The following is a 27,812-nucleotide window of genomic DNA, read 5'->3' on the forward strand; positions in this document are numbered from 1 at the left end:
CAAAAAGAGAATAACCTCAGATCTGAGACAAAGAGAGGCTTACTTCATTTAAAGTGAAGTGTAACTCGAATGCACTGCATGAAACGTATCAGTAGTGGAATACATTAGCATGAATACGTGTTTAATTAATCTTGATCATCAGATAAATAACGTTTGAATCAGTGAGAACACACACATTCTGTTGTTCTTGTTTGAATGCTCCCTAAATCTGGCCAAAGCCAAGCCCACAATATCAGTCAGGGGATTTTCCACCAGCCCTCGATGTGGGCCAACCAACCACCAAGACCAGAGCTGCGGCTGGTACAGTAGTTGTTAGAAATTAGAAAGTCTGTAGATTTAAATGCGGAATGTAAAGGGCCGAAGCGAGGAGGCTCTGACAGGTAGTGAAGGTTGAAATATAGTGGGAGGAGTGAGGGCAATTGGACAGTTCATTTATATTTCCAAACAAGTTTATAAAGCAGATGGAGGTGAATATAATGAACCACTAAGTGCATAATACTAGGAACTGTTGTGTCCCTCTTTTGTATTAGCGGTGACAACAATGCGGGTTTTGTTTTCACCTTGTGAGTTGTACAATGGAGATCTAAATTAGAGAACAAATTATAAATACTTGATTTATTCTGAAATCCTGTTATTTTGTACAGTTTGCTCGATGGCCAATTTGATGAATTACATGAGGCTGTGGCTCAGAAATCCCCTCATTGTCAATTGACAATTGCCGTATGCCCTAGGCCTCTACTTTCTGGCTGTAAAGTTTCATGAGGCTGGGATTATCTTAGAGATCACAACAGCGCATTTTATAGTGTAAGGTCAAGTTTCTTACGTCAATGCTCTCACTGCAATGAAATGGCTACTATGGGGACTAACATCATCACACATGAATACAACTGGGCTCAGGGATCCACAAGAGCCTCAGCTCTCCAGTCAGCCCTGATTCATGCAATTCAAGACAGTTTAGGGACCCAAACATGCAAAAATATTCAAATACATCATTTTAGAATAGGTGAAATTGACACACTTATACGCAATGCACAACTGAGCCACATCCACCACAACCGTATATCCTTGCTGGATCAACTAGAGGATATTGAGCTGGAGAACATAGAGCCCTAGCAACATAGAAGTTCTGAGTTTTGTTGAGTCTTACCTATGGATACAGTCCATCCTGGATATTGTAGCTAATGGTCCCGCCTTACCAATTATATCAACCAATCATCTACTAGACATACAGTATGTCATAAAACATGTCCTGACACCCAAGCAGTACACTGCAGTCCAACAGCAAAACCGATCGATGAGGTCGTCATCCTGTGGTCAGTTATTTCCCAAAATCCATAATTTTGGATTCACTATTGTGTCAACAAAAAATGCAAAAGCTAACTGATGTGGTTATTCACCTAACTTAAAGGGGAACAAAGCCTTTTTTCAAAATTCAATTTTCAAATACAATAAATGCACTATTTTGCCAAGCTGTGTGGAGTGCAGGTCAGTCCCTATTCTAGATTAATGGAATCTAGTGAGGCATCATCATGCTCAGCTTTGTACACTGCAGTGAAGTAACATCGACAACAACCTCTAACAAATATGATCCAATCAGCTGGTTTTCCCAAACAGCAAATAGGCTCAGAACAGCAGCACCATTAACAGAACAGTCAACACAGAGTTTATCACGGCTCCCTGAGGTGATGAGAGATGTGTTAGTCCTAACTTGTATCTTGCCTAGAGTCTCCTCCGCTCGCTGAAACTACGCTTATTAGAAACTGTTAGGTGCATAAAACCGTTGCAAGTAAAAGCCAATTTATTATTATTATTTCATACTTTATCAATACACCTGTTCAACAGGCATAATCAATAAGTCAACCTGCTCTGTCCACATGCACCACCGCTGTTTTACACAATCACAGTGCACTACTCTGCGAATAACATGATTTGTTAAAAGCTCAAAATAAAGCTCTCTATATGTAGCTTAGCCATTTAGCTTAGTTTGCCAAATATCTTAAAACTGGGCAAATTATTATCTTCTATCTAGAAGGAATAAAACATCATGCAATTCTGCATAATGCAGAAGTTAATGGCAACACACACAGACAAACACACAAACCTTTTTGAAAATTTTCAGGAGTCATTATGAATGTTTCATGTTTATTTTCTTTTTGAGAACAAATCCAGCCGGACAACAACCAGAATTTTCACGTTGGGTTATCAAAAATAAAATAAAACAAGTGTAAAATGAACATAATAACTTTAGGAACAGAGAAATAAAATTACAATAAAATACACTTGAGTGTTATTTTCACATAATGTAACAATCAGTTTGGGTGCTAAATTGACCGGCTTTTTTTAATCCAACAATTCATCGTAGGTGCAACAAATTCAGCTTAACTTCGAGGACTTTCATGTGCAACCTGACTTACCTACACTGGGTAAGAAGTGAGCGAAACAAAGGTCATAGGTAAAAGAATGTTTTAATAGTTTGTGTAGCAAAATACTTATTTTGTAATGCCTCTTAAAAAGTGACGAATGGCTGAATGACTCTTTAAAATCTCCATCTGAATATACTTTTTGAATGGACCAACTAAAATAGCTTCTATGGAAACAACTACTCTAAAGATGTAGTTTTATATGAATTTGCTTCATCCAGCTCCTCCTCGGGCCATTACATGGTCTGTTTTGTCTTAAAGTTAATATTAAGACTAATATTTCATGTTTTCAAATGAATAATGAATAAACCCAATCTTATCAATCAGTCTTCTTTGGAGGTCTATTTTACAGTGCTAACAAGTGTTAAGGGTGTAGACAAGAGGACATCTTAGTAAGCTGTTATAACCAGTTAGTTCCCCATAAAACTGGCCATTTTCAAACACTGTAAAATGGCTAAATATTGCAATATTGTTTGACAAAATGTCAGTTACCATGAAAGAAGGGACAACTGAAGCACTACCCCATCCTAACTTTGGAAGAAAGATAAAACACTGAGGCAATTGCTTTGCGAGTTCATTCAAAAGTCCATTTGCTACTTTGTTACCGCACCATTCTTACCATTAAAAATCCAATGGACTCAAATACGTCCATTCAGTTCAATTGAAAGCCACTTCTTCAGTCTATCCGATAGGATCACTGACAATCGATGGTGACTCCCTCCAGCTTGATCAGCACCCAACTGTACTCATGTAGAAGTTACATGATGTAGTCTGAGTCTCCTGAACTCTAATTCTGAGGGAACAAGACAAACAGCACAGCTTATTACACCGGTACACTTTTTTTTTTTTTTTTTTTTTTTTTTTACAGTTTATTCAGTATTTCTATGCTGTTAAACGTATCACTATCACAGTAAATCTCACCTCTTTTTTTACATGTGTTGTTGATGACGGAGAGGCAGGAGGACTACAGTAAAAGAAAAAACAAACAAACAAACAAGTAAATTAAAAATCCAGCTAGGCCTTAAAACCATGAGAGCACTTCAACGGGATTCCATTGCTATGCAACAACCTTGTTAACTTCCTGTCAGTTTATGCCATTCACATGAACTGCAACAGGAAATAAACTAGGACACATTTAGAATGTTTACATCTTTGAAAAGGTCCATATGCTGTGCGACAAATTGATTGAATCTAATAAAGTATTGGACTGCGAACAGGTGAGACAACGATTGCCTTGGTCATTATAACATTGTGATGCAAGTAGAAAGAAAATGTTATGTAATTGTGTCTGTGAACCAACTGTAATGATCTTCGGAGGGCTAACAACTCATTATATTATACAGCTGTGGGATATAATCACTAAAGTCACAATCTGTTCTTCTATTGTCCAAAAACCGAGCAAGACCTTTATGCGTCAGCAGAGGCCACATATGAAAGTAAACTCTAAGTTACAATGAAAGAGGAGATTACTATAAAGAAAGAGAAAGAAAGATGAACTCCATTTGATAAAACTCCCACAAACTCTTCCCACTCCCACATTCTTCATTTACAGCCGTTATCAGTGTGTGTGCAGGCTGTTAACTTGGACCATCCAAGCAGATCATAAAAGAGGAGAGAGCAGGTTTCCATCTCCAAGGAGTATAACTTTAATCTTCCGTTGGGTTTTTATTAACTTTCATCTACTGTACTGCAAAAACATGGATGACTGATTAGTGACCTGAACTAAAGAACAGTACAAACTGGGGCAGAGAACAAAAAAGTGGCTTTCACCTACCTGCCAACGTGCCGGGAGGCGTTCTCAAAAAACTTTGTTTTAGAGGCAACACTGCAGAATGAGAAGAAAATCCACATGTTGGAATTAGACATTTGTTTTACAGCTAACTGATGTATTCTTAGATAAAAATTAGTATGTGGTTCAGAACTAATCTATGAGCAACCATGCTTTTTTTAAAGACCTTTTTCAAAGCAGATCATTTGACATATTGTAGCAGGTAAATCACAAGGGTAACTAAAAGCAATAGTAATGACCCCAAGCCCCCACCACAGCAATAAGGAAGTGCCAAAAATGTCAGTTCTCCGAGTGTCAACTAGGTCCTTGTTTCACAATAGAGCAATTTCTCATTGACCCCCATTCAAATTTAAAGCATAATTTAACCTGTTTAAGGCCTGGTAAAAAAAAGATTCTAGTCTGTATGTTCAGGTCATATCTCCATCACAACAATGAGGGGGCCGAATTCTTTCGTACCAGGCCAGTTTTCATTTTATGAATAATTAGGGGCGCTGCCTCTCGATTGACAGCTAGCCGCTGGCCCTCACTTCTCCTCAGAGGTAAATGTCAGATGGACGTATCTCCTTCCCTCCAACGTCACACCAATGCCTTTTTACAGTAAACGGAAATGAGGCAGAGTCAATCAGGTGGAGAGAACAGACCCCAATGGAGAGGCTACGTCCATTTTCTTTATACAGTCTATGGTTTTTGCATCATGATGTCACAGTGAAGTTGACCTTTTGTTTATAAAATGTCATCATTCATAGTTTTTTATCCTATTAGACACTTGTGTGAAATTAATTCGGTCGTCTCTAAATGTAGCATTTGAAGAAGATCAGCATATCTGATGAAGTAGATGTTAAATGCACTGATTGTTAGTCACTTTAGATAAAACCGTCAGCTAAATAATTGCAGCATAAAGTCAATGCTTCATTTCACTGATATTGTGAATGCTTGTTCACTGAAATAGCTTCCTGAGACACTTAATAAAACAGAGACATTGTTAATGTTATCAGTTACCCCTTTTCTTTTCCTATTAGGACAAGTTAAAACGTCTCAAGAGCAAGTTAATAAGAGTGTTATTTATTTATTATTAATGTATATGTTTATTTAACAGGGACAGTGGGCAGTCACTGACTATCCCTGAGCAAGGTAGAAAGCTAAATTTAGGTAGTGGTGTTCTAGATTTCCACCACTGAAAACAGCTGCCTGCTGCGTCTGAAAACATGATGATGAGACCGGCGGTGAGATTGAACCACAAAAGTAAAGTTGACCATAAAAAAACACAACAGTGATATGAAAAAATCTTTGTAGATTTGAGAGGAAGTGCAGAATCAGGTGATAGTTCTCTGTTCATCACCTCGTCTGTTCTTGGCAACATGTCCGTTCTCTGATCAGACACTTTTGATCATCGAAGCAACCTTAAGGGCTGCTGATTCTCGAATTTGCACACCTGGCACCATTAGGAGGTGTATTAAATTTTAATGTTTTTAATAAACACAGCAGATCCAACATCAGATTTAGTGGGGTTTTTTTTTTACCATGTAAGCACTGTCAATATGAATATAAGGGTTTACTGACGAATTCAACTATCTCATCTATATAAAGCAACCCATTAGTAATATTATTATACTATATCACTATATTATACTAATACTGTTATTAATTATTCCATATTATTATTATGATTATTATATGTATGATTACCTTGTTTAGCTTTGTTGTTCTTGTTTTTAGCCCTAAGTCTATTTCTGCATATGTGCATTGAGAGTAACAAATTCCTAGTATGTCCAAACTTACTTAATAATAATGCCAATAAAGCAGATTCTGAGATCCATAGTTGAACATTTATTGGAACTTTTTGACCAGTATCCCGAAAAAGGTGGCGACAGACTTCTGGATGCTTGAGGAGCACTTACTAGGATGAGCCCTCGCTGCTGGCTGCACTTGGGGTCTTTTGGGGAGCGGGGGCTCTAGATGGGGGCTCAGGAGGCCTCACAGGGGGTCTACAAATAGCCTGCTTCTCGGTGGACCTTGTTCTGGTCAGACCATCAGAATCTCCTGAAAGAAAAACAATATTAATATGGTTATGATTTGGCACTATAAATAAAATTGAATTGAATTACAGATTTTGCAATAATAATAACAATTTTATTTATAGAGCAGTTTTCAAGCTTAAGCACAAAGTGCTTTCCAACATTAAAACAAAAACAGAATAAAAATGAAAGATTGAAATATCAGCGACCACTGCATTCAAAAAAACATTGTCAAGTGTAAAAACTTAAAGTTTTTGATCAGCTGATCTTAGGGGTCTGGCTTTAATATAATCTGGAGCCAGACCATGAATGGTCTTATAATTTACAAAAAGAGTTAAAATATATTCTAAACTTAACAGGCAACCAGAACCTCCTGGATTTGGTCAATAATCTGGCTGCTTAGTTCTGGATGAATTGTAATTGTGTGAGTGAGTGGGTGTTTAAACCGGTAAAAAGAAAAGAGTGTTGCAGTGGTCTAGACGTAAAGATACAAAAGCATGTATGATTGTTTATCTGTGTCCTTAAAACAATGCATCCGTGTATTTCAAACCCAGTAACACACTCAGACAGAGACTAGTACATCCCAAGGACAGAACACCACTCACCCACAAAAGCAATCTGGTTTATGCTGTTCAATGCAACAAGGAATGCAAAGACCTCTACACTGGAGAAACAAAACAACCACTGCATAAACGCATGGCCCAACACAGGAGAGCTAACTCCTCAGGCTTGGACTCTGCTGTCCACTTACACCTCAAGGAGAAAGCCCACTCCTTTGATGACAACAATGTCCACATCCTGTACAGAGAGGACAGATGGTTTGAAAGAGGAGTCTCCACACCAGTTAGTTGGACCAGTCCCAGTCTGGTCAGATGCGTACATGAACTGATGAAGCCTCCTGGATGAGAGGTGAAACGTCTTCCTAGACAAACAACCAGTCCAGTTGCTTTTGACTGAAATTGCTTTGGGGATAACAATGACCTGGACAAATGAGAATATTCACAGGCCTATGTAAAAGTAGAGAAACCATCGCTAAACAGAGGAGGAGGTCTGAGACACCACTTGTCTCCAATTTACAATGCTGCCCTTTCATCCCTTCCCAGGAGATTCAACAATTTGACCTCAAAGAACAACTGTTCTCAAATGGCCTCCTGTGACCCCAACGACTGTCGTTAAGACTCAATAGAGAACTAACAAAGTCTACTTCAATGACGGTCGTTGGTCCTTGGAGCACAAAGGGTTCCAGTGACATCATCGGCCTTGTGAAAGGTTAAATAATTTATAAATTTAATAAATTGGATGAGAGGTGAAACGTCTTCCTAGACAAATAACCAAGTCCAGTTGCTTTGGACTGAAACTGCTTTGGGGATAACATTCTGATGTTCATTATAATGATGGTCTCCTGTTATAACAATAAAAGATCTGTACGATGACATGCTGAGAGTTAGTCATAATTACGAGGGTAGATACCAAATTTCTTAGCCAATAAACTAAAAAGGGAACCAAGTAATCAGCAAAGACGTTATGTCTGCAACCAGGCTCTGAACAGGGACATTTTTTTTAACCATCTGGCTTTAATACTTTTATAACACTCATGTGATTTCACTTTTATTGGCACTTTCTTAGCAACTCTGTTCACTTAAAATGAAAAAAGCCAAAACAACAAGCTTTTCTTTGTCTCAAATAACAGATGACTAACAGCTTCAGAGGCTAATTTGTAAAGGATACAGCAGCTTGACACGTTACAGCCCATTTCATTAAGCAACACAACTGACGAACTTTGAAAGAATTAAAAAAAAAAAAGGTATTATGTGTATTTTTGGTTGCTTCACACACACATCTTTAACGCCGCAGCACCGTAGATCTAATCAACTCAGAACCCTACCAAATGTCTTCCCTTCTGTTCCTGAGTTATGGCGTCTAATAATGGACAGAAACAGGAGTTGACATTTAACCTTTTTGGAATAAAATGTCATCACTTCATCCTTGAGGCGTTCACAAGAATGGGTCGGACAATGATTAAACATAATGCCTCTGTTGCCATCGCTGGTGTGGAGTCAAATAAAAACAAATAAACGGGAGGGACGAGATTTTAAAAGGGACTGGATGTAGCCACATGAGAAATGGACAGATGAAGTTCTCAAGAGCTTGCTGACAATGTTTGATACGTCTATGACTATTTTCATGTCCCAACATATCTGACCAATACGTCACAACCTTGCTTTTGGCATCATACTATTTCCCTTTGTCTTTTTTAAAATCCAATAAAACCTGGAAGATTTTTCAGTTGGAATGAAACGAGTATGACTCAAGAACGCTTTAGCCACAGAGTTCATTATACCTTCTCTGTTGGCTGGTGTGCCTTTGGGAGGTGGTTTTCTGCTCTGGAAGGATGGCACTCTGCTCACATAGACTCCAGACTCCCCATTTGCTGCTGAAGAAGAATCTGGCCTTTGCCTTGTATCGTCTATCTTTCCAGCCTCAGAGTCTCTGTCCTGACGGCAAGATGGCCTGGGCATCAATGCCAGTCTCGGAGGAGGTTCTCTTGGAACCAGTGGAACAGGTTTTGTCCGCTGCAGGGGAACAGGGTTCGTTGAGACTTCACCGTGAACAACAGAGCTGTCGTTCTGGCCATCTGTTGCAAACAGACAACATACGATTACTACAAGGTACTGAATTCAGTAGATTGAAAAAGCTTAACACTGAGATAAAGAATGGGATGTTGGTTTTCCTATCTGATTAGGGTAACTTCAAGTGTCAGTCAAATTTAAATGTTTTCCTCTGAATTACTACAAATAATCTTCAAAGTCAAAGAAAAAAAAACAAAGCCCAGGGGAAAATATACTGAAAGCTCCCAAAACAATACAATGTAAAACACATTCATTAATCATTAAATTGGCAACACAACAACAGTGCCTCAGTGGTTTAGGAAAAATATGATTTTTAAATGAATTTCAAAGTTTGGATTAATCATACAGAGCTGGTTACTTGGCTGGACTAAGCAGTCAATGAAGACTAGTTACATTTTTAACCAACTCAGGGAGGACAAGCTGTAGGGGCTCCAAATCTCTCTGCCAGTGCATGAAGGGAAGGAGACACACCCACTTAACGAGTGGTTCTAACAATTTAGCCAGAGGCCTAGAGAGAAAAAAGACTAATGTGAGATAAAAAATGTAGAGAGGATAAGTTTATTTGTGTTTAGAATTTTAAAAAAGCACCAAAGACATTTCTTATCAACGATTAAGAATAAAGACAATTTCAATTTGACATTCTTTAACAAACAAATGAATGATCCCATGTTTGGGAATATGTCATATTTTTTTATAAATGGTAACACACACACACACACACACACACATTAATCTGACACACACTACAGTCACAATCAATTATTCTGTACTTCAGAGATGGTTGTGGTTGAAATCTTTCACCACTAAAAATAATCGGATTTAGTCACCACAGATAAGAGTGGGAGAATGATGAGGGTGATGATGACAATCAAGCCGAAGCAGGCTGATAATTACTCTCTGTGTGGACGTGGTCGTGACTAAGAGCTTGATAAACACGAGCTGGCCGCTTGGAGATTGTGATGGGTTGCCTCTTCCTCGGGGTGATGCGCGGAGGCGGGACCGGTGGGGAAGTGCTGTCCTCTGGCATATAGCTGAAGATCTGTAATCACAAAAAAAAAAGAGTTACATTTACAATTTGGTTTAAATGGCTACTATTACAGCCTGTAACTGAATAAATAAAATAATACACAGGGTAGGAGCGAACAATGACAATAAAATGGAAAGAAAAGTGACTTCTATTTTTCCCAAACAATCTTATAAATGGACGCAGCATGCTGCTTATGGAACCATGATGGAAAATGGTCAACCTGTCTGTAGAACTGCAGAAAGAAAATTGTTGCGAAAGGCCGTGATTATTTTAATCTTAATGCAAAAAATTAATTTCCACTTTTATTTGTGGTTTTCAATATAAAACATGATACGTATCCGTACGTGTGGAATATTTTCAGCACATTTGAACAGAACTGTGGTAATTCTGATAACGCCGATGGTCACTATAATTGTGATGTGAAATTTTCAGACGTTTCATCCCTGGTACGTGTAAGTACGAAGCTACAGCCTGAGCTTAGCTTAGCATAAAGACTGGAAACACAGCTTGATCAGAAGTCCCCTTTTTCTGGGGACACGTCCCGTTTTGTTGGCCTGTCCTTTTTTGGTATGAATGAAATAAACAAAAAAAAACCTCTTGATTAGTCAGATTTAGAGGTTGCGGGTAGATGTATGGATTTTCTTGAGACTGAGCCAGGCTAGCTGTTTCCACCCGTTTCCAGTCTTTGTGCTAAGCTAAGTTAGCTGGCTGCTGGTGGTCACTTACAGACATGACCATGGATACCATCAATCTTCTAATCTAACTCTAATTTCCCAACTATTGCTTTCAGTAGGGCAAAATGGATCCCTTTGATGGACTTCTACATTCTGCGACTGCACCAAGGTTGCCTTCTCTGAAAACGTACCTTTTTGGAGTCCTCAATCAGAATCTCAACGACAATATTTTGGAACTTGATATCCAACATGGCCGCCACTGTCTCCTCCTTTGCTCTCATCAGTGTGGGTCCAAAGATAACGGCCATGTTTGAAGGGGTCATCCGGTTTTCTTCACTGTGACCGCACACACTGTCCACAAAAATCAAGTTGGGTTGAATAAAATGTAACTAAACTGTCGGCATAGGGCAGCGACACGTTATCTCAGAACATTTCAGCAAAAGAGGGAAAGGTCCTGAAAGTATGAGCCGTTAACAAGGGGAAATCACAACAACGTATGTTTGCACTTACTTGACCAAGTGTTTAATAAGCATCTCCAACATCTCCCGATTCTTCTCTGGAAGTTTGTAGGAAAGAGAATGGATCTCACTCAGTCGGAAGTCCAGATTATCCGACTCTGTGAAACAAAGAACACGAAATTACCTCACGAAGGGATGTGAAAGAACGGAATATATAAAGTGCATAAAATACAGAGAGTTTTGTGTTTCTAATATTGTCTGTATAATATTTGCTGTTTGTATATCTGGAGTTTTGTAACATTGAGATTGGGAATATTAAAGTATTTCTGATTCTGATTTATCTGCAGTATCTGATGATCTAAATGATAAACGAGTGCAAGTTTCTTGATATATGTACAGTGTGTAGGTAAGGAAATCATGTTTTATTATAGGCTCTCATTTACATAATGGTGGTATAATAATAAATTCAGGTTTATGAACAACAGAAATGATTAATGATATAAACACAATATGGAACAGGCCATCGCTATACACTGTGACAGCATGAGACTAATTAAAGAAAGTCTCAAAAACAAGCTCAGGTCATATACTGAGGACCCCCCCATTCAACTACCGAATGACATATTCAGGAAACTGAAGCCACCTTTTGTCTTACTGTAAAATCTTGACAGAACGAGGCTTTTGCTGTTAAACTCATTGTCTTTGCTGATAAAAAAAAAAAATCATAAGACTCAGATTTCTCTTAGTGCCTTCCAGGCAGACCTTTTGCTTCCTGTTAAACTGCTGAACCTGCCGCCTGCACAGAATTAATGTACAAAAGCCTCTTTAGTGCCTACCACCCAGGTTTTTATCCAGTTAACCCTTACAAGAGCAAGATACACGGCAAATACAAGTATACCTGAAATCTACACACAAATGTAATCTGAGCATCTTTCCCATATTTTATACATTAAACTGTCAACTAAGGTCAGAAAACCGCACCACTTAAATCTAACATAGCCTTAAAACCAAGAAAAGACCACATTTGAGCTAAAAGTGACCACAAACAGTGTGTTCCATGCAAACCTAATTTTATATTGCTGCTCAGATTTGCAGAAAGTAAGTATATAAAGTATGTAGAATCTGAGTACTTAAAGTACAACATGAATAAGCACGCATGCAGCAGAGAAACAACTAACAGGCAAGGACATGTTTTGTGCTCAATATCATCAAGTTGCAACCTTCCTGATGTCTGTGATCTATACAAATGTTTTCAAGGGGGTTAGATTTTGAGCAAAACTTCTTTTTTGTGTAATAACTTAATCCACAGTTTAAGTGCAATAATTTAATCTTACTGCTCATTTCTGCCATTAACAGTCGTAAATATATTATTTTATACGCTTTCTCTACACTTAAATTATCTGATTTCATTTTCCGTGAATTTTATTTGACCCGTATTCATATCTCTACTTTATATATATTTAACTAAGAGTTTATTGCTTACTGTTTATTGTTTTACTTTATATATTTATTTAGCTAAGCCTTTATTGTTCTTATATATATATATATATATATCTGTATTTGTTCATACCTCCTTTGTGTTTTTGTAGGCTGCTGGAAACTCAATTTCATTGCGGGAGTCATCCCAAAGGATCAATATAGAGTCTAAGTCTAAAACACTAGTGTGAGCTTGAGACATATTTTAGTGACAGGTCTAGATCAGAAAGGAGAGACCAATAAATGAGGAACATGCAAACAAAACTCCTTAATCTGTCTTTGATTAGTTCCAAATCACGCCTTACTTGCAGCACACATGAGGTCTCTGTGTAGACTGTAGGTCATCAGAGGTTCAGACAAGCTCCTGCAGATAGATAAATACACACGCACACACAGCACCACAGTGAAATATAACACACCACATCAAACAAAAGAAAAACAAAAAGCAGCAGCACGCACTTGTCAAACAGTTAGTTGTCAGTTGTCAAGGCTGCATTATTTTAAAAGGGCTAGTTCTTTTTGAAGTGGGGTTGTAGGAGGTATTCAGCAACAGTAATGGTGTATTACCTATAGTAGATGACAGTTAACAAGCCACCAGCTTGAAGAAACAGACATGAGTACTGATACAGAAGCTGGCGCAACAGTTTTCAAGATTTATGAAAATTTACAGGTGTGTAGTCGAGATCAAAATGAAGGTCGAAAAGGTCGAGGTTGAGGATGTGGTATGAGCAAGGGCGCTGGAAGTAGGGGGGTAGAAAGTAGGGAAAGGGCCTGGACTGCCCTCCCTTTTTCATGCCCTGGCCCTGATTCGGCCTCTAATTAAGATATTTTCACCGCTTGACCTTGTCGTCAGACAGCCCTTACCATTAACACTACATTTTCTCCTATGAATAACTGTATAACACCGCAGATCAGCTGTTTGAGTCAGACTTTCTGTGGTTTATAAACAAATAAAAGAAAATCACAAAATTACGTTCACTATGGAGACAAGAAGATCAAGACAAGATTTAGCTTCTGCAGAGGACGAAGAGCGTCAAATACTATCAATGAGTACCTCATACAACCCACTTCAATAGCCCCCTACCCCTGAATAACCGATTGCTTCAATGTGCATCTGGGTCCAGGTTCTAGGAAAATACCTAAATCTTTTGAATATCAGTGATTTTAAAAAGGAAGAATCTTGCAAACTACACAAATAAACTTTGTGTGTGAGTAGGTGCATGTGAGGAGGAGACACAAACACACCTTAGATAAAACTTCAGAGCGCTTGTGATGGTCTTAATGTCCCAGTCGCTGGAGTGGAGATCCACATCTCCTGGGTTTGTGGGGTCTATGAATGAGCATATCAGAACAAACAGGCATACAATATTTAATGCCATTACTTTAAATTTCATGTAAACAGTGAAAAAAAAACTCCTGTGATTAGTGTCTTAATTGATCAAGGTAACTGGCTAGTTGTGACAATATGTACTAGCCATAATTAAAAGAGCATTTATATAGCAGCAAACAAATATTTGCTCCGTAAAGATATAGTGGATTAATGAAGTCACTCTCCCTCGGTGTGTGTGTTTAAATCCCAGTTTCTCTGTTGTTTGTTTTGATAAGACGGTCCGCCGGCACGGGCATGTGGCTGTGAAAAAAACGTTGGCATTTCACGTATTGGGGAATATTCTGTGAGACATGTGAGGTGACAATCCCAGCCACCTTTACTTTTTCAGTATTTGGAGTACAGATCCTTTAAATAATAAGCAATATGGGGCCAGGAATTCACAAAATGTGAAAAAAGGCAAATCTGAAATAAAAGTAATAAATGTTATAAATAATAACATTAACGGTGACTGAACTCATTTGTCTTCTCACTGTCACAACTTGCTGGGACCCTTAAACACAGCATAGACATCATTGATGTTATTATTGAGCTCTTCCTACGGTGTAAAATATCGTCCCTATTTATTATAAAGTGAATATGCGATGGCCACTGACGTGGCTAACTTGTCACCTATATACACCCAGCAGACATAGGACAACATTAGCATTCATTCGGAAGTGTTTGTGACACTGAACATAAGTCCAATATTTACCCTCTTTTAGCTCCGTTTTTGGTCTCCACCAACTCCTGAGGGAAATATCTGGCTCTTTAGCTTCTAAATGCTCCACTTTGTTCACCACATAACTAGTTGGTAACTTTGTCTGTCTGTTGTTCGTCGCTGAGCAGATAGTGTACAGTGCCGTTTTAGAGCTTTTTCCACTGAAAACAGCTGCCTGTTGCAGCCAAAAATGATGCTTCGAGAGCGTTGAGAATGAAAACCAAAATTGAAGTTGAAGAATCAAAAGACTAAAGCTAAATTGAGCTCAAGGGAACAGCAGAGTCATAATTCTTTGTGGGATTGCCACAACAAGCGACACTGCAGAGATAGTTTGTCACGGTGTGTATAAAAATACAATGTTTGGCCACTTTAAGACACAGCCCTCAGAGAAGCACTGCAAGGCTGTGACCTGCTGGTATTTCTGTGTCATTCAGACAAGCTTCATAAAAGTGCCAGAACCTGCTCTGTTGTACAAAGGAAGACAAACCCAAGTGAAGAAATAGATTGAATGGACAGATGTAAAACAAGTTCACAGGCTTATTCTCTTACCAAAGAAGGCATTTAAAAGCTTCTGCACTTGGATGTTGCTGCCAACTGTTCTGTACACTCCTTCTTGTGTGACGCCTGGAAAGAGGAGATGGGGAGGTAATAAAGAGAAAAAAAAGGTGTAATCTGGACAAATACTGAGCAGGGGAAATGAACCACATGCTTCTCTTCAGAGCCTGCAGGAGCCAGAATAAAGATACAGATGTGATCACTTCCTTTTAGCAATTTAGTTTGAGACTGAACAGTGAGAAATGCTTGAATTATGAATCAAATTAAACTGGAGAAACATATTGTGATTGTAGAGTTTTAAGGTTACATCTCCCTTCAGAATAGGTATAAGTTATTGGGCTTTTAATTTTTAACATGGAAGGAAGAGGCTTTTTGTTAAAGAAGCAATAGCAAAAAAAAAAAAAAAATCAGACAAGCAGACGTTAATAGTGTGGGTTAAAGAAGTGCTGATGGAAATTCAATACAATCTGAAACAGAATATTATGCCAGATTACTAGTACTGTAATGAAGGACATTTAATCCCTTGGAGCAGCCTGCAGGCGTGGCATCGACATGGAACCTGTGACTCCACTACACCCCCTTCAGGCCGAGTAAGCAAAGTGACATAACTAAAATAATCCTCTTACCTTTGGTCTCAACATAGTTGATGCACTTTCGCACAAACTTGAATCCAATTTCATTCAGTTCCACTGTGAATGTAAAAAAAAAAATACATTTTACCATTAAACAATGGTTTTAAGAAAAATCATTGACAAAACATGAATACAGATTCACTCAGTGACATGAGATGTAAAGTGAGACATCAAAGTATTAGTGAGTCTGTCCACGTCTCGTAACATCAACACCCAACGGTAGACTCGGAGTAATGATGAAGGACTTACTTTCAGCTTGCTTGTGAATTGGGGAATGATAGATCTGAAATGAAAAACCGAAAAAATGTATAAAGGAAATTGAGGGTGAAATATATGGAACAATCCATGACTGACCTACAGCATGATTAATCAACATGTCCTTCTTAAAACAGAAAATAAGCCAACACTGAAACCGACTTCCTGGGTACGGTGATAGCTTCTTGGATAGTTTAGAAGAACTATTAGCACAAATTTCCAGTTTAAGTTTAACTTATGAGCAGATTTGAACTGCATGAAAATAATAATAACAATAAAAAAAGAGAGTAAGAAGGATGACGGGACAGATATGTGTCTTTGTAACTGGTGGAAAACATGAAAAGGGAATCATTTGGGACAACTCTGCAAAGCTTTCATTTAAAAACCAGTACATGACCACAGGCGTCACCAGTAACTCAAAGCCAGGACATTGAATGCAAAGTCATTTTTAGATCTCATTATGTTTTCAGTTTGTTTTCACTCAGTCGCACTCCCTACTCATGGCAGTCAGAGGTCAGGGCCAGCAGACAGAGCAGCTGGAGACATCAGAGCGGAGTCTTGTTCAAGGACTGTTCAGCAGGGACGAGTGCTTGTTTTAATGCAGTCACAGTGTGTAATATCCCTATCACGCTCTGTTATTGATTTAAACCTGCGTATAGAAGAACTACTTCTGCATTCTCTGCCTGGTTTGGAAATCAATCAAAATCAAACGAGTTCTGTTTTGGTATTTTCACACGGTGATAAAGTACTTTCCTTCAAAAAAAAGAGCACATGGTAGCTAAGCTTCAAAACTGACAAATCAGATCTATAGATGCAAAGATAACGGAAAGGTATTACTGGCAGTGAAAACTTTTTTCCTCCACAATATTTGAATGAGTGATTTTAATTTCAGGATTGAGGAACATGCAATCATTTTCTTTTTTGTCCAACACAATTCTAAAAAGAATGACTTTATGATCTGTATGTGAAGTATTACATTTGCCATACAGGCACCGTATGTCTACCTGTAGGGTCTGGCGTCAGCTGACATTTGCTTCCAGAACTCGTGGGGATGTTTTATAATGGACACAGAACCAGTGAAATCACGGCCAATTTGTGTCTACTAGGCCTGCAATTAAATATAATTTCTGTTATTGTTAAATCTGCAGATAACTTGTGATAAACTGGTTCGTTGTTTTGTCAATGAAATGTCAGAAATAGCGAAAAATGACAATCACAATGTGCAGAACCTTAGGTGACATAGTGAAATGTCTAGAAGTCAAAAATATTCCGTTAACCATTATACATGCCAAAGAACTGCATCTTCACATTTGAGGAACTGGAACCAGGGAATATTTGGCATTTTTGCTACAAAAATTACTTTAAATTAATTGATTTTCAGTTGCAGATTACTCGACTTATCGCATATTATCGACTAATCGTTTCAGCTCTAGTGTCTATTCTAAGTCAGTGTAAGATAATAGGGAATTTATGGTCTTCCAGATTGATTCTGAGCTCAAGAGACTGACAGTAAGACAGCAGAGTATGAGGAAGTTTCAAAGATGTGGTAGAAACATGTTGAAACGCATAACAGTATGCATTGACATGCAGCACTATGAGGCCCATATAAGCTGATACAGAGTTTCCATATGACTGCACCTTATATTTCAGCTATTCAAAAGACTAAAAGGGGATTTAGAGTGTAACACAGTCGACAGAGTTGGTGTGGCAGAATATATGATTCTAACAGAACACCACAGAGGTGATCCGTGTGCAGCTTTGGCAGTAAGACAGAGAAGCGGATCTTTGCCTGACAATATCTGGGCAGGGTGGAAGGAAAAGCTCTTTTGAAATGTGCACGATATACAGAAGTCATTAAGGAAGTTGGGCAGGAAGAGGGCAGTCAGAAGTGTGACTTCTGTTATTTTCACATCCTCTGGCAGTGACCGTCTATTTGTGCTGTCCACAACTCACACGACATACAACATTGAACCTAATTTGTATATGTTTAATGTGAAAGAGGTCTTAAAGACTGCAGAGAGAGCAAAAAATATGGTTTAAAGCTACCACCAAAAGAGGAATTAACAATGCCTTACATTTGTCTATTGAGGCAATCTGGTATTTAATCGCCTCAAAACTGCTGAATCCAGACACAGACCGTGAGAGCAGCAAGATTTTTCAGATCAAACATTTAGCAGTTTCTACATGCCATTAACACCCGAATATTATAAGAGCAAAAACACTGATGGTGTGAACGCAGCTCTGCTGTATGGGGCCATTAAGACTAACCAGGTGCCACAGTTTTGGAATAATGTGCCTAACAAGCATCAGGTCTCACACATCTGTAAACGAGAAGCCATAATGAGGTCACCTTTGAGTACATCCTGCGGTGCTTAACAAATATCAGATGTGAGCTGTCACGTGCCTCGCATAATGGATTTGATAAGAAACCATGCTATTGTTTCCTTAAAACAAACAATGTCAAACACACTACTTAACAAACCACGTGTTATTCCTCTCCTCTGCTACAGTTTTCTCTCTCCGGGCTTCAATGGAATCTGATATTGTGAACATAAACATTTTTAATTAGATCAAATCCAATCTAAATCTTAATGCTTCTTCCAAACAAAAAGTTGTGATTAAAGATTAAAACTATCTGCTAACATTTCAGAAGATTTCATAGTTAGCATCTTTAAAAAATGAGGATCTCTCGCAATTGATTCCCCCAGTCTTATATGGAGGGTTGAAATGGAATGAAAGTTTGATTTGCATTTCAACTATGCAGATTGGAAAGGGACATTGGAGTTGGAAGTTTTATCTGTCAGCACAATAGCCAGCAGCCATGTCTTGCCTCCATATTGTATTGTAGATATTCTTGGCAGTAAAGCAGCTTTCACAAAAATAACATTTTGGAGAAGAGTAATCCAACGTGCGAGGAGAAATGAACTCACAGGCTCTTTTCCATCCATGGCCTCCATCCACAACTTCCTGTCTCCCTCCGAAAGAGCTTGGAAAGTGACGGGTATGTTTCTATGGAAACAGTATAAAATGCAATTAAAGAGACAAAGGTTGCAAATTATTCAGTCACACAATGCACTGCTAAAGAACCCAACGGTTATGAACATTTAGGCTTTTAAGCTCGTACACGTCACAGATCTTTAAGCGTCACAAAACTTTAAGCGTCTTTGAAAACTAAATTAGACCCAATGTTGATGATGGAGGCAGCAAATAGAGATGAATAAGACAAGCATGAAGTGATGATGAAAATCCAGCGTTGGAATAGGTCTGTGCCAAATTGTTCAGCTTGTAGGCTGCTGAATCAAGTATTAACAAAGACAACTGTGCTAGGAGTTTAAAGCTGCCAACTGCACTGATCAACTAACGATGAGAAAAACAACAACTTTAAAACTCTTGTGAAAGAACTTTTCAATCGACAATTAAATAGATAACACTGAAATTTGTGGGCACAGAAGGTCCAAAATGATCCAGTATATGAAGAGCAGAGGAATATATAAGCCCTATGTAAACTCCTTCTATGGAGGTCAAAGGGTGGGGTCAGGTACTAGCGCCTGCAGAATTTCAGGGCTCGTCTTAAAACATCTTGAGACCTACGACATTACCATCTTCACAAGCCAGTACTGCCGCCTTCAGTTTGTCAGAGAGCCAGCTCCTCACTGTGGCACAAACGAGTTGCTTCACATTCAGACAGACACTTTTCAAGCCCTTAATGAATAACTTAAGCAGCTTTTAAACTTTCAAAAACACCCTGACGACACTCCAAGTATTTCTACAGATTAAGAAATATGACAGAGCAGCCTACGGCTCGGTTGTCTAATAAGGCGTTTTGTACCTAATGGCCTGCTTATATAAATATGAGCTTGTTCCTTTCCCAGAAATCCTATAAGTTTGCCATCTGTTTCCAGCCCATGCCTGTTGCTTAGGGATTGTTTGGGCTACAGTCCATTTAGCCCTCACTCTCTGTCCTCGTGAGCCACCTGTTCACCTCGCTGCCTGAGCCTGTTTATCCCACAAGGCTTTCGTGTTGCCTCATCCCGCAGAGTTTCAGATTGTTTGTGCTAACCTCTCGTGAGTTTCCACGTCAAAGCAGAAGCGCTTGTCTATGGACTCTGTCTTCCGGCGGATGCAGGATTTCAGTGTCAGTTGCGTGGCGCCCTGCAGAGAGAGAGAATGATAAATTCATAATAAACTGGCTACAGATAATGAAGATGTCGGAGTATGTTTGTTTCTTTTGGGTAAAGCACCTGTTTAGTTGCCGGCTTCTGTTCACAAGGCACCATGACCAGCTGTCTCCCCTCCTTGTGATACTTGCAGTAATATTTGACCCATGACACGCCCAAAGCCCCTGTTGGGACAAAAGAAAAACATGACCGGCCTTGTGAGAGGGAATTCTTTGCACAAGTGTAAAGCTTCTGTATAAACATCTACTATACTTACACTTCTCTTGACAGTACAGATAACCCTCCATGGGCAGAAAACTGTGCATTTTACAGATCTGGGATGGGTGTTTCATTCTTTTCATCAGCTCCTCCATCTCCTCGCGAGTGCTCTCGTAGCTGTTCCTGGTCTGCAGGCGAAACCAGACAGCACTTTAGAAACTAATGGACATCTGATTAACGGATAATAAATGTGACTAATGGCATTATTCGTTGCCAGTAACACCACTTACGTTCTGCAAGCTGAGCTGCAGTTCTTGCTTGTAAGGCATGAAGTCCTGAGTCATCTCCACCGTCAGGTTGTTGAGCGTTAGGATACTGTGAAGAAACGCCAGCACCTGTCCAACCAAAGCCCGAATTACATATTTGAAATACTTATTTTTTGTTCTTGTTGACTCACTGTGCAGAATTATGTATGTGCAGAGTTTGACAGGAGAACGTTTCTCTGTGCTCATTGTAAATCCAATTATAAGGGGTGGGCCTACGAGCGTGATTTGTGATATAACAAAATAATATACTGAAACAATATGAAAATGGTAGAGCAGAAAGTAAATGAAAAAAAATCTAATCAAATAAAGGATAAGCTGTGTTTGTTTTGATTTGATTGTGCAACCTTGCATGCATACTCAATCTTTTTGTAAAGACGTGTTTATTTTCACTTACAAGTAGTCTTTTTCTTATGTAAGTATGTGTGTATGTATATTTACAGGGTATATATATATACTATATATGTGTGTGTGTATATATGTATTATATGCATTTACTTATTATTATTCTCATATGTTGATTTGCTTAAAAAGGGTAGGCATTATAAGAAGGGGCTTCAGCCTACACCTGTTTCAGGTTGTTGATGTGATGTGATTTGTTAATATGTTTTTTTCTTGTTGAAAGTCAGCCTGAAATAAACTTCAAACTTCAAACAACTAGTTTGGAAGTCAATTCTTGTCCTAAAATCAACGTGAAGACCTTTTCAAAGTTGTAAGCACAAACATTCCTGAATGTGTCCAAGTTTGATTCCTGTTGCAGTGAATGTGAATGACATCAGTTGACAGGAAGTTAACCAGGACCAAGGCTGTTGCCTAGCAATGGAATGCCATTATAAAGGTCTATACAGGTGTGAAGTAGACACCTGAAGCTGCCAATGCATTTGCATTGAAAATGGGCTAAGAGACACATCTTGTGTGCAGCAGGGAAACTTTAGAAATTAACTCAACTTACATGTGCATAGATTCTGGGATTTTTAATGAGGTAGGTGAAGTAGATGCCCTTTTTTGGTAATGTGATACTATTTGTATATGTCTTAATATATGTCGGGAGGGGATCTTTAAGATTGTAAGCGAGAAGAGTCAAAACAAAGGAACCACTGCCGTAAAGAAGGGATGGATGACCTCTGGGTTTGTTTTATCATCTATCATCGGGTTCTCCTTCTAAAATGTCCTGTATATTTCCTTGATCTCTAGTTGTGTGTTGCAAAGAAGAAGAGTGGGAGACCACAGGCCGCACTCACCGGCTCCACCACATCAAACTTCTTCCGGTCCTGCACCTGATGGATCTGGTATACGTACTCCACTGACGATTCATAGAAGTTCACTCGCTCTCTGTCCAGAAGCTCATCAGCCTGCAGTAAAAAAAACACAACAGAAATCTCAGACTGACCTCTTTGTGGCTCTCAGATCTACATTTCACTACACAACTGATAATACGTGTTGTACTCCACCTCTTGAAGCTGACTCTCTTTCTTCTTGGCAGAAATATTCAGGTGTTTATCGACCTGGGAGTGATATTTCTCACTCTCTTTCTCAAACTTCTTTTTCTTTTCCTGCAGGATAGAAGTGTTGATAATTCAAGTATTATTTTTTTTTAATCTGGCACAGCTTGACTGAAAGCAAAAAGTGTTTAGAAATGTTGAACCATCATTCAAATGATTTGCTTCTCTCAGAAACTGAAACTAGCAAGATTCTTACTTTGAGTAAATGGATAGGTTTTTAATGCTAATGTTTAAGAGCTTGGAACATGCACCATCCGTATTTTCGACAGTCTATGGTTTAAAATGAATGAAAACTATCACATTTTCACACAGGTGATGTCAGCGAAGAGCTACTTGAGTTCATCTGACAGGGCTGTGGGGGGGCAGACAAAAAAGGTTGGGGACTGCTCAAGCATTTCTTTTATTTCTTTCCACTTTGACTGTTCTCTTCGTTTACGCACACTGTTGACTCACGTGTTCTTTCTCATTATAAAAAGGACATGATACCTCATTTCTCTTATTGAGAAAACCCTGATTTAAAACATTATTTTTTAAAATGAATTAATTTTCCAACTCATTTAGGACCCATTTATTTTAATGTATATTTTAATTCTACTTGTGGATGAACTACTTGAATGACAGAAAGCACCTGGTTAATAAATACAAAAAACCCTCTTGATCACCAGAGCACAACCATAAAGAAACTTAAATGTCATTCTGAATAATCAGTGTGATATCCCACGGATTTTTCTGAGGACTTTAAAAGCAAAATAAAACATAGATGATGGAGCACACAGGTGGTCATCTTAGAAAAACATGAGCTTTTAACAAAATCTCTTCACACACTGAAGACTCAAAGAGGAAGAGACTTGTTTCAAGCTTACATTTGTAAACAGATTTGGGGAAGTAGCCTATGACAACCTGTTTAGTTTCTGTGACCACCACAGGAAGGTATATTCTGTACATTGGTTTGACTGTCCATGCATAGCAACAGCAGAAGAGTGTTTCCAGTCTTCACTGACACTTATTATTCTCTTAAACTTTATTCTTGTTGTTAGGTTGAAATGTTTTGTATAGTTGCACTGTCGTTATTTGCTGCTCTGTGTGCCCTGAATTGCCCCCCGGGGACAAATACAGTTTTTTGAATTGAATTGAATTCACTAAAGAGCTGACAACTGTAGGGCTGAAACTAACAATTACTTTCAGTACTGATTTATCTGTTGACTATTTTCACAGTTAATCAGTTAGTTTTTAAGTCTATAAAATGTCAGAAAATGGTGAAAAATGTTGATCAGTGTTTATTAAAGCCCAAGATGATGCCCTCAAAGGTCTTGTTTTGTCCACAACTAAAATACATTCAGTTTTCTGTCATAGAGGAGAAAAGAAACCAGAATAAATTAGCAATTAAGAAGCTGGAATCAGAGAATTTGGACTTTTTTTAAATCGATGATCCAAATAGTTGGTGATTCATTTAAGAGTTGACACCCTTTTGATTATTTGATTCATCGTTGCAGATCTATTTCCCTTACAGAGGAGAGGAATCCTTAAAAGCACTCACTTTTGTAAGTCCTATTTGCTCCTTTCTGAACTTCTCCAACGGCTTGATGAGCAGATCGGAGGCGTTCTGAACCTGGACAGGCAAACATGGAGCAGCAATTACTGTGGTGCACATACACAATGAAAACAGTATAAATATATCAAAGTGTGAGAGTGAAAATTTATTTTTTCGTAACGATGCTCCTCTTCCACAGCGGCAAACGCGGTTTACCAGAGACTTCCATTTTGACCTCCACCAAGGAGGTTCTGTTTTCAGTATGGTTTTGTTTTATCGTTTGCTTGTCTTTGAGCAGGATTACAGAAAAACTGTTGGTCTGATGTTCATGAAACTTGGTGGAAGGGTTTAGCATGGGTCAAGGAAGAACCCATTACATTTTGAAACGGATACACAAATTATTTTTCACTTTCAATAATATTGTGAGATAGGACATGGCCTTGGCAGAGGTACAGTATGTGCTCTCTGAGTATTCTTCTAGTTAAATAAGATCTGTATCCAGAAAACCCAGTCTAACAGGAACTGCTACTCCTCCTGTAATAAGCTGAATGCTCAAGTGTACAAGAATGACACAGCGTAGCTTAGTTTGTGTCTGAGTTAATCTGGCTTGGTAAAAATATTAAAGAAGTGGGCAAATTACAGTATAATAACATGTGTGAAATATAAGCATCCCATATTTTGATGCACAAACATGCAAGCAATATGAAACCATTAACAAAAAGGGGAACAGGAACACACAGAGGGAAACTGATTGCAAACTAAATACCAGAATTCCTCTCAACAAGCACACACACAGCATCTAGGTGTGTGCTTGTGTCCTGTAATAGCACATGCCAATTATCACAGAATATCTAAAAACAGCTAAAAATAAATGCTGACTTTGCATTTTTAGTATTTGTAACAGAATGTGCCAAAAGTTTCCTTCCAAGTGGTCTAATCTTTAGCGCAGGACATGTTAATGTGGTTTTCTAATATCTAATGAGGGTTCAAATAGGATGTGTGGAGGACGTTGATAACCCACCAGCATCATCCTGTCATGCTCTGCTTCCTGCAGGAGTCCGGCGAACTCCTGGAACGACTGAGCTGGGGAAGAAATCACAAAGATGATGACCGGAATAAAGACTTTGCACATTGTTATCTTAAGTGTCTGACGCAGGAAACAAAATTGGGAAGATTAAATTAAAAAAAAAAAAGAAACTAAACTTGCTCCGGCTCTACAAATGTGCATTAGAATAGACTTTATGATGATAATATTTCCAGCTATTTTTTTACACACATGTGTCTTTACCCTCTGAGGCAGACGTTTTTCCAAACCATTTTGTTTTTAGAAATTGTGAGGAATTACCAAGTGGCTGCCAAAAATGTTCATATAGTATGAGGTAACAGGAAAAACTGCTGGAATAAAGCACAGAATCTTCTTCAAAGTTCTCCAAAAGTAAGTTCCCCATCGTGACTGTCAGTAAACATCAAGTGTGTTAAGAAGCACGCCTGCATTATCTTACCAATGTTAATCTCATCATCCGTCAGCGAGTCACCGATGACGTCGAACTGGAACATGCTGAGAGTCTGCGAAAACTTCTGCACTGCCAAAGAATAGCCTAAAAAAAAAACAGCATTTAGTCCCTTTGAGACATCTGAGGGCAGCTCCTAAATGTCTCGGTCACAAGTTGACGACAATTTTATTCTTTCTTTCTTTAAATCAGGGGTTCATGGGCCACATACAGCCCAATTTGATCTCAGGTGGGTCACACCAGCAAAACCACTTTAGTAATATCCAAAATCATATCTGCCAGAGTTTCTCGGCAGGCTGCTGTTTGGAAAATCCTGTCGCTTGTCAGGGCACATGGTTTCTGCAGCCTACAGCATGTCTCCACAAACTCACCCTCAGAGCTCTAATGCTATTTCATCAGCAATAAGGTAGCTAGCTTTCACAGCCACCTCGCTAATCTCCTGGCTATGACTCCAAACAGGTTGCTCTTCCTCAGATCAGCCACAACTTTTTTTTTATCTTCTCCGTTCTCCGTTGTCCTTCCAAGTTCTTGTATTTTTCACTATGATGAGTCTGATAGTTGTGCCGAATATTCCTTGAGCACTGAAAGGTGCTGTGAATACACCCATCACACTGGCATCCCATTGACCTCTGTGAAGAACAGGAACTTGGAACCATTTTTCTTGGAAACCCCAACACTTTGTCCACTTTTCGACAAACACATTTCCACCAGCAGCTCCGGCATGAACAGAGGCCTGCGTGTGAAAGTGATCTATAATAGCTTATCCAGCATCGGACCTGCTACTCTTATTTAGACAGAAAGCCCCAGGTCCTAGTCATCCAGTAGCCCAGATTCAACCTTTTGGCGGGTCGGTTCTAGCCCACGGGCCGTATGTTTGACACCCCTGCTTTAAAGTCAAACCAACTCTCATAAAATTGAAGTGAAGTCCAGGATTATTGTCATTGTGCCTTTTTTTCTGGTAGGAAAGTCTACAGTATGAAAAACATCCTTCAGCACAACATGAGACAGTATAAACTCTATGCAATATATTATCCCTGCTTTGTCTGGGCTTTATTATTAAAACAAAACAGTCTGTCAGGCTCATGCCGTAGGGCTTTTTGCTTGAGGAACTTGGCTAACGTACTTCGTATCATATTCTAAACCTCTTTAAATCCCTCTTTTTGTAATGGGGCCGTTTAAACTTTCCATCATGCCACATGTTTTTTCCATCAACAAACTGTGACGTTCTGTTTAAGTTGTTTATTTAGGATTCTTGCTTTAATAGTGCCCTCTTTTATAAGGACACACATATTCCCCAACAGTTTCATCTGTAGACCAATGTTTAAAGGATAAAGCATTAGGACTTAAGGTAAATATATAAATATCTCTTGGTGCAGTTTACCCCATCAACGAGCACTCGTGACCTCTGGCTATTCTGTGGACTGAATATACAGTGGACCCTCAGCACTCTGCAGCACTGATACACCACCTACAATGACAGTTTCTGTTCTCAAGGTGAAAAGCTGGTCACTGGTGATTTGGACAGCAGAATGGTATCTTGGTGACAATGTTTTCCCTCATGGGTGCCACACTGACCCAAATATACACTGTCACTGTCTCTGGTCCTGGTGTGGAACCAGAGACAGCTTCACGCAGAGAGGGGAGGTGGAAAAACAGCCCAAGATGACAGCTGTTGGGTTGTTTAGAAACAGAGACGTCATCCTGCACATCTGCACCAGATCCACGGCCTTTCAAAGCAGGCTGTTTGGTCCTCTCCCAGGGGGGCACTAGCACCTCCCTGTGAGCCTCTCCCACCCACCCACATTGATCCTGTAGGCCCTTAAAAAAGGCCCCACTGATGCTGATCCCCTGTGAAGCACCACTATATCCACATGCAATGTGCCACAAATAACCTGCTGGTGATTTAAAACCAAGAGCGATCAGACTTGAAGCATGCTTACCTTTGATTGCAGTGATTACACTGTTGCCATCTTTGATCAACTCTTTGAGAAATTTGCTCGTCCTCTCCAGCTCCAGTTCATAGCACTTGAGCGTCTCTCTGAAGTCCGGACTGTCCAGATAGCAGTCACTGAACTCCAGAGGAGGATGCCCCATCTTCTGGTCAACTGGCTTTCACACACAATAGAAACACGGACTTCTGTTGTTGTAATGAGCCACGCAGCCCACTCTCGACTATCGCACACTCATTGCTGCTCAGTTGAAGCGACTCCAAACTCTCCTCTGTTCATACAGTAGGAGCAGGAACCACGGTGTCCGTGGGAGCCTGCGGCAGACGCTGGTTTAGTATGAGGTGCACTAAACAGTGAAGAGGCACTGTTTTGGTTCACTTCCCCCTTTGCCCCGTCCGACGCGCTGTTGCTACTGTAATTCAGCTGTATCCTGGACCTCTTTACCACTTTTTCCTTGTTGCGGTGTCGTGATTAGAAGAGCGGCTAGAATCATTTTGGACGCGTCCCATTCCGAAATACTTCCCACTCTCGTGAAGCCTAATACCGCCCTTTCCCTTGGTTTGAAATCGATTATTATTTTGTCGAGTAACCGACATGCTATA

At 39.2% G+C, this 27,812-nt stretch overlaps 1 protein-coding gene across 1 annotated transcript; it reads right to left on the bottom strand.

Moving 5' to 3' along the window:
* Window positions 1-2,178: 2,178 nt before the first annotated feature.
* On the bottom strand, window positions 2,179-27,758 carry ophn1 (oligophrenin 1). Its single transcript, XM_083926517.1, has 24 exons — window positions 27,202-27,758; window positions 25,253-25,348; window positions 24,772-24,833; window positions 23,757-23,828; window positions 22,169-22,270; window positions 21,959-22,069; window positions 20,685-20,789; window positions 20,453-20,582; window positions 20,260-20,360; window positions 20,079-20,170; window positions 18,949-19,027; window positions 16,013-16,046; window positions 15,758-15,820; window positions 15,126-15,200; window positions 13,735-13,819; window positions 12,795-12,853; window positions 11,066-11,171; window positions 10,747-10,906; window positions 9,749-9,893; window positions 8,566-8,859; window positions 6,108-6,249; window positions 4,195-4,245; window positions 3,342-3,384; window positions 2,179-3,213 (listed from the first exon to the last, which is right to left on the bottom strand). Exons 1-24 carry the CDS (start codon window positions 27,353-27,355, stop codon window positions 3,208-3,210), a joined length of 2,367 nt encoding a protein of 788 aa, XP_083782643.1. The 5' UTR covers window positions 27,356-27,758; the 3' UTR covers window positions 2,179-3,207.
* Between the last annotated feature and the right edge of the window lie 54 nt (window positions 27,759-27,812).

Source organism: Echiichthys vipera, assembly GCF_963691815.1.
Source record: "Echiichthys vipera genome assembly, chromosome: 14".
Lineage (NCBI taxonomy): Eukaryota > Metazoa > Chordata > Actinopteri > Perciformes > Trachinidae > Echiichthys > Echiichthys vipera.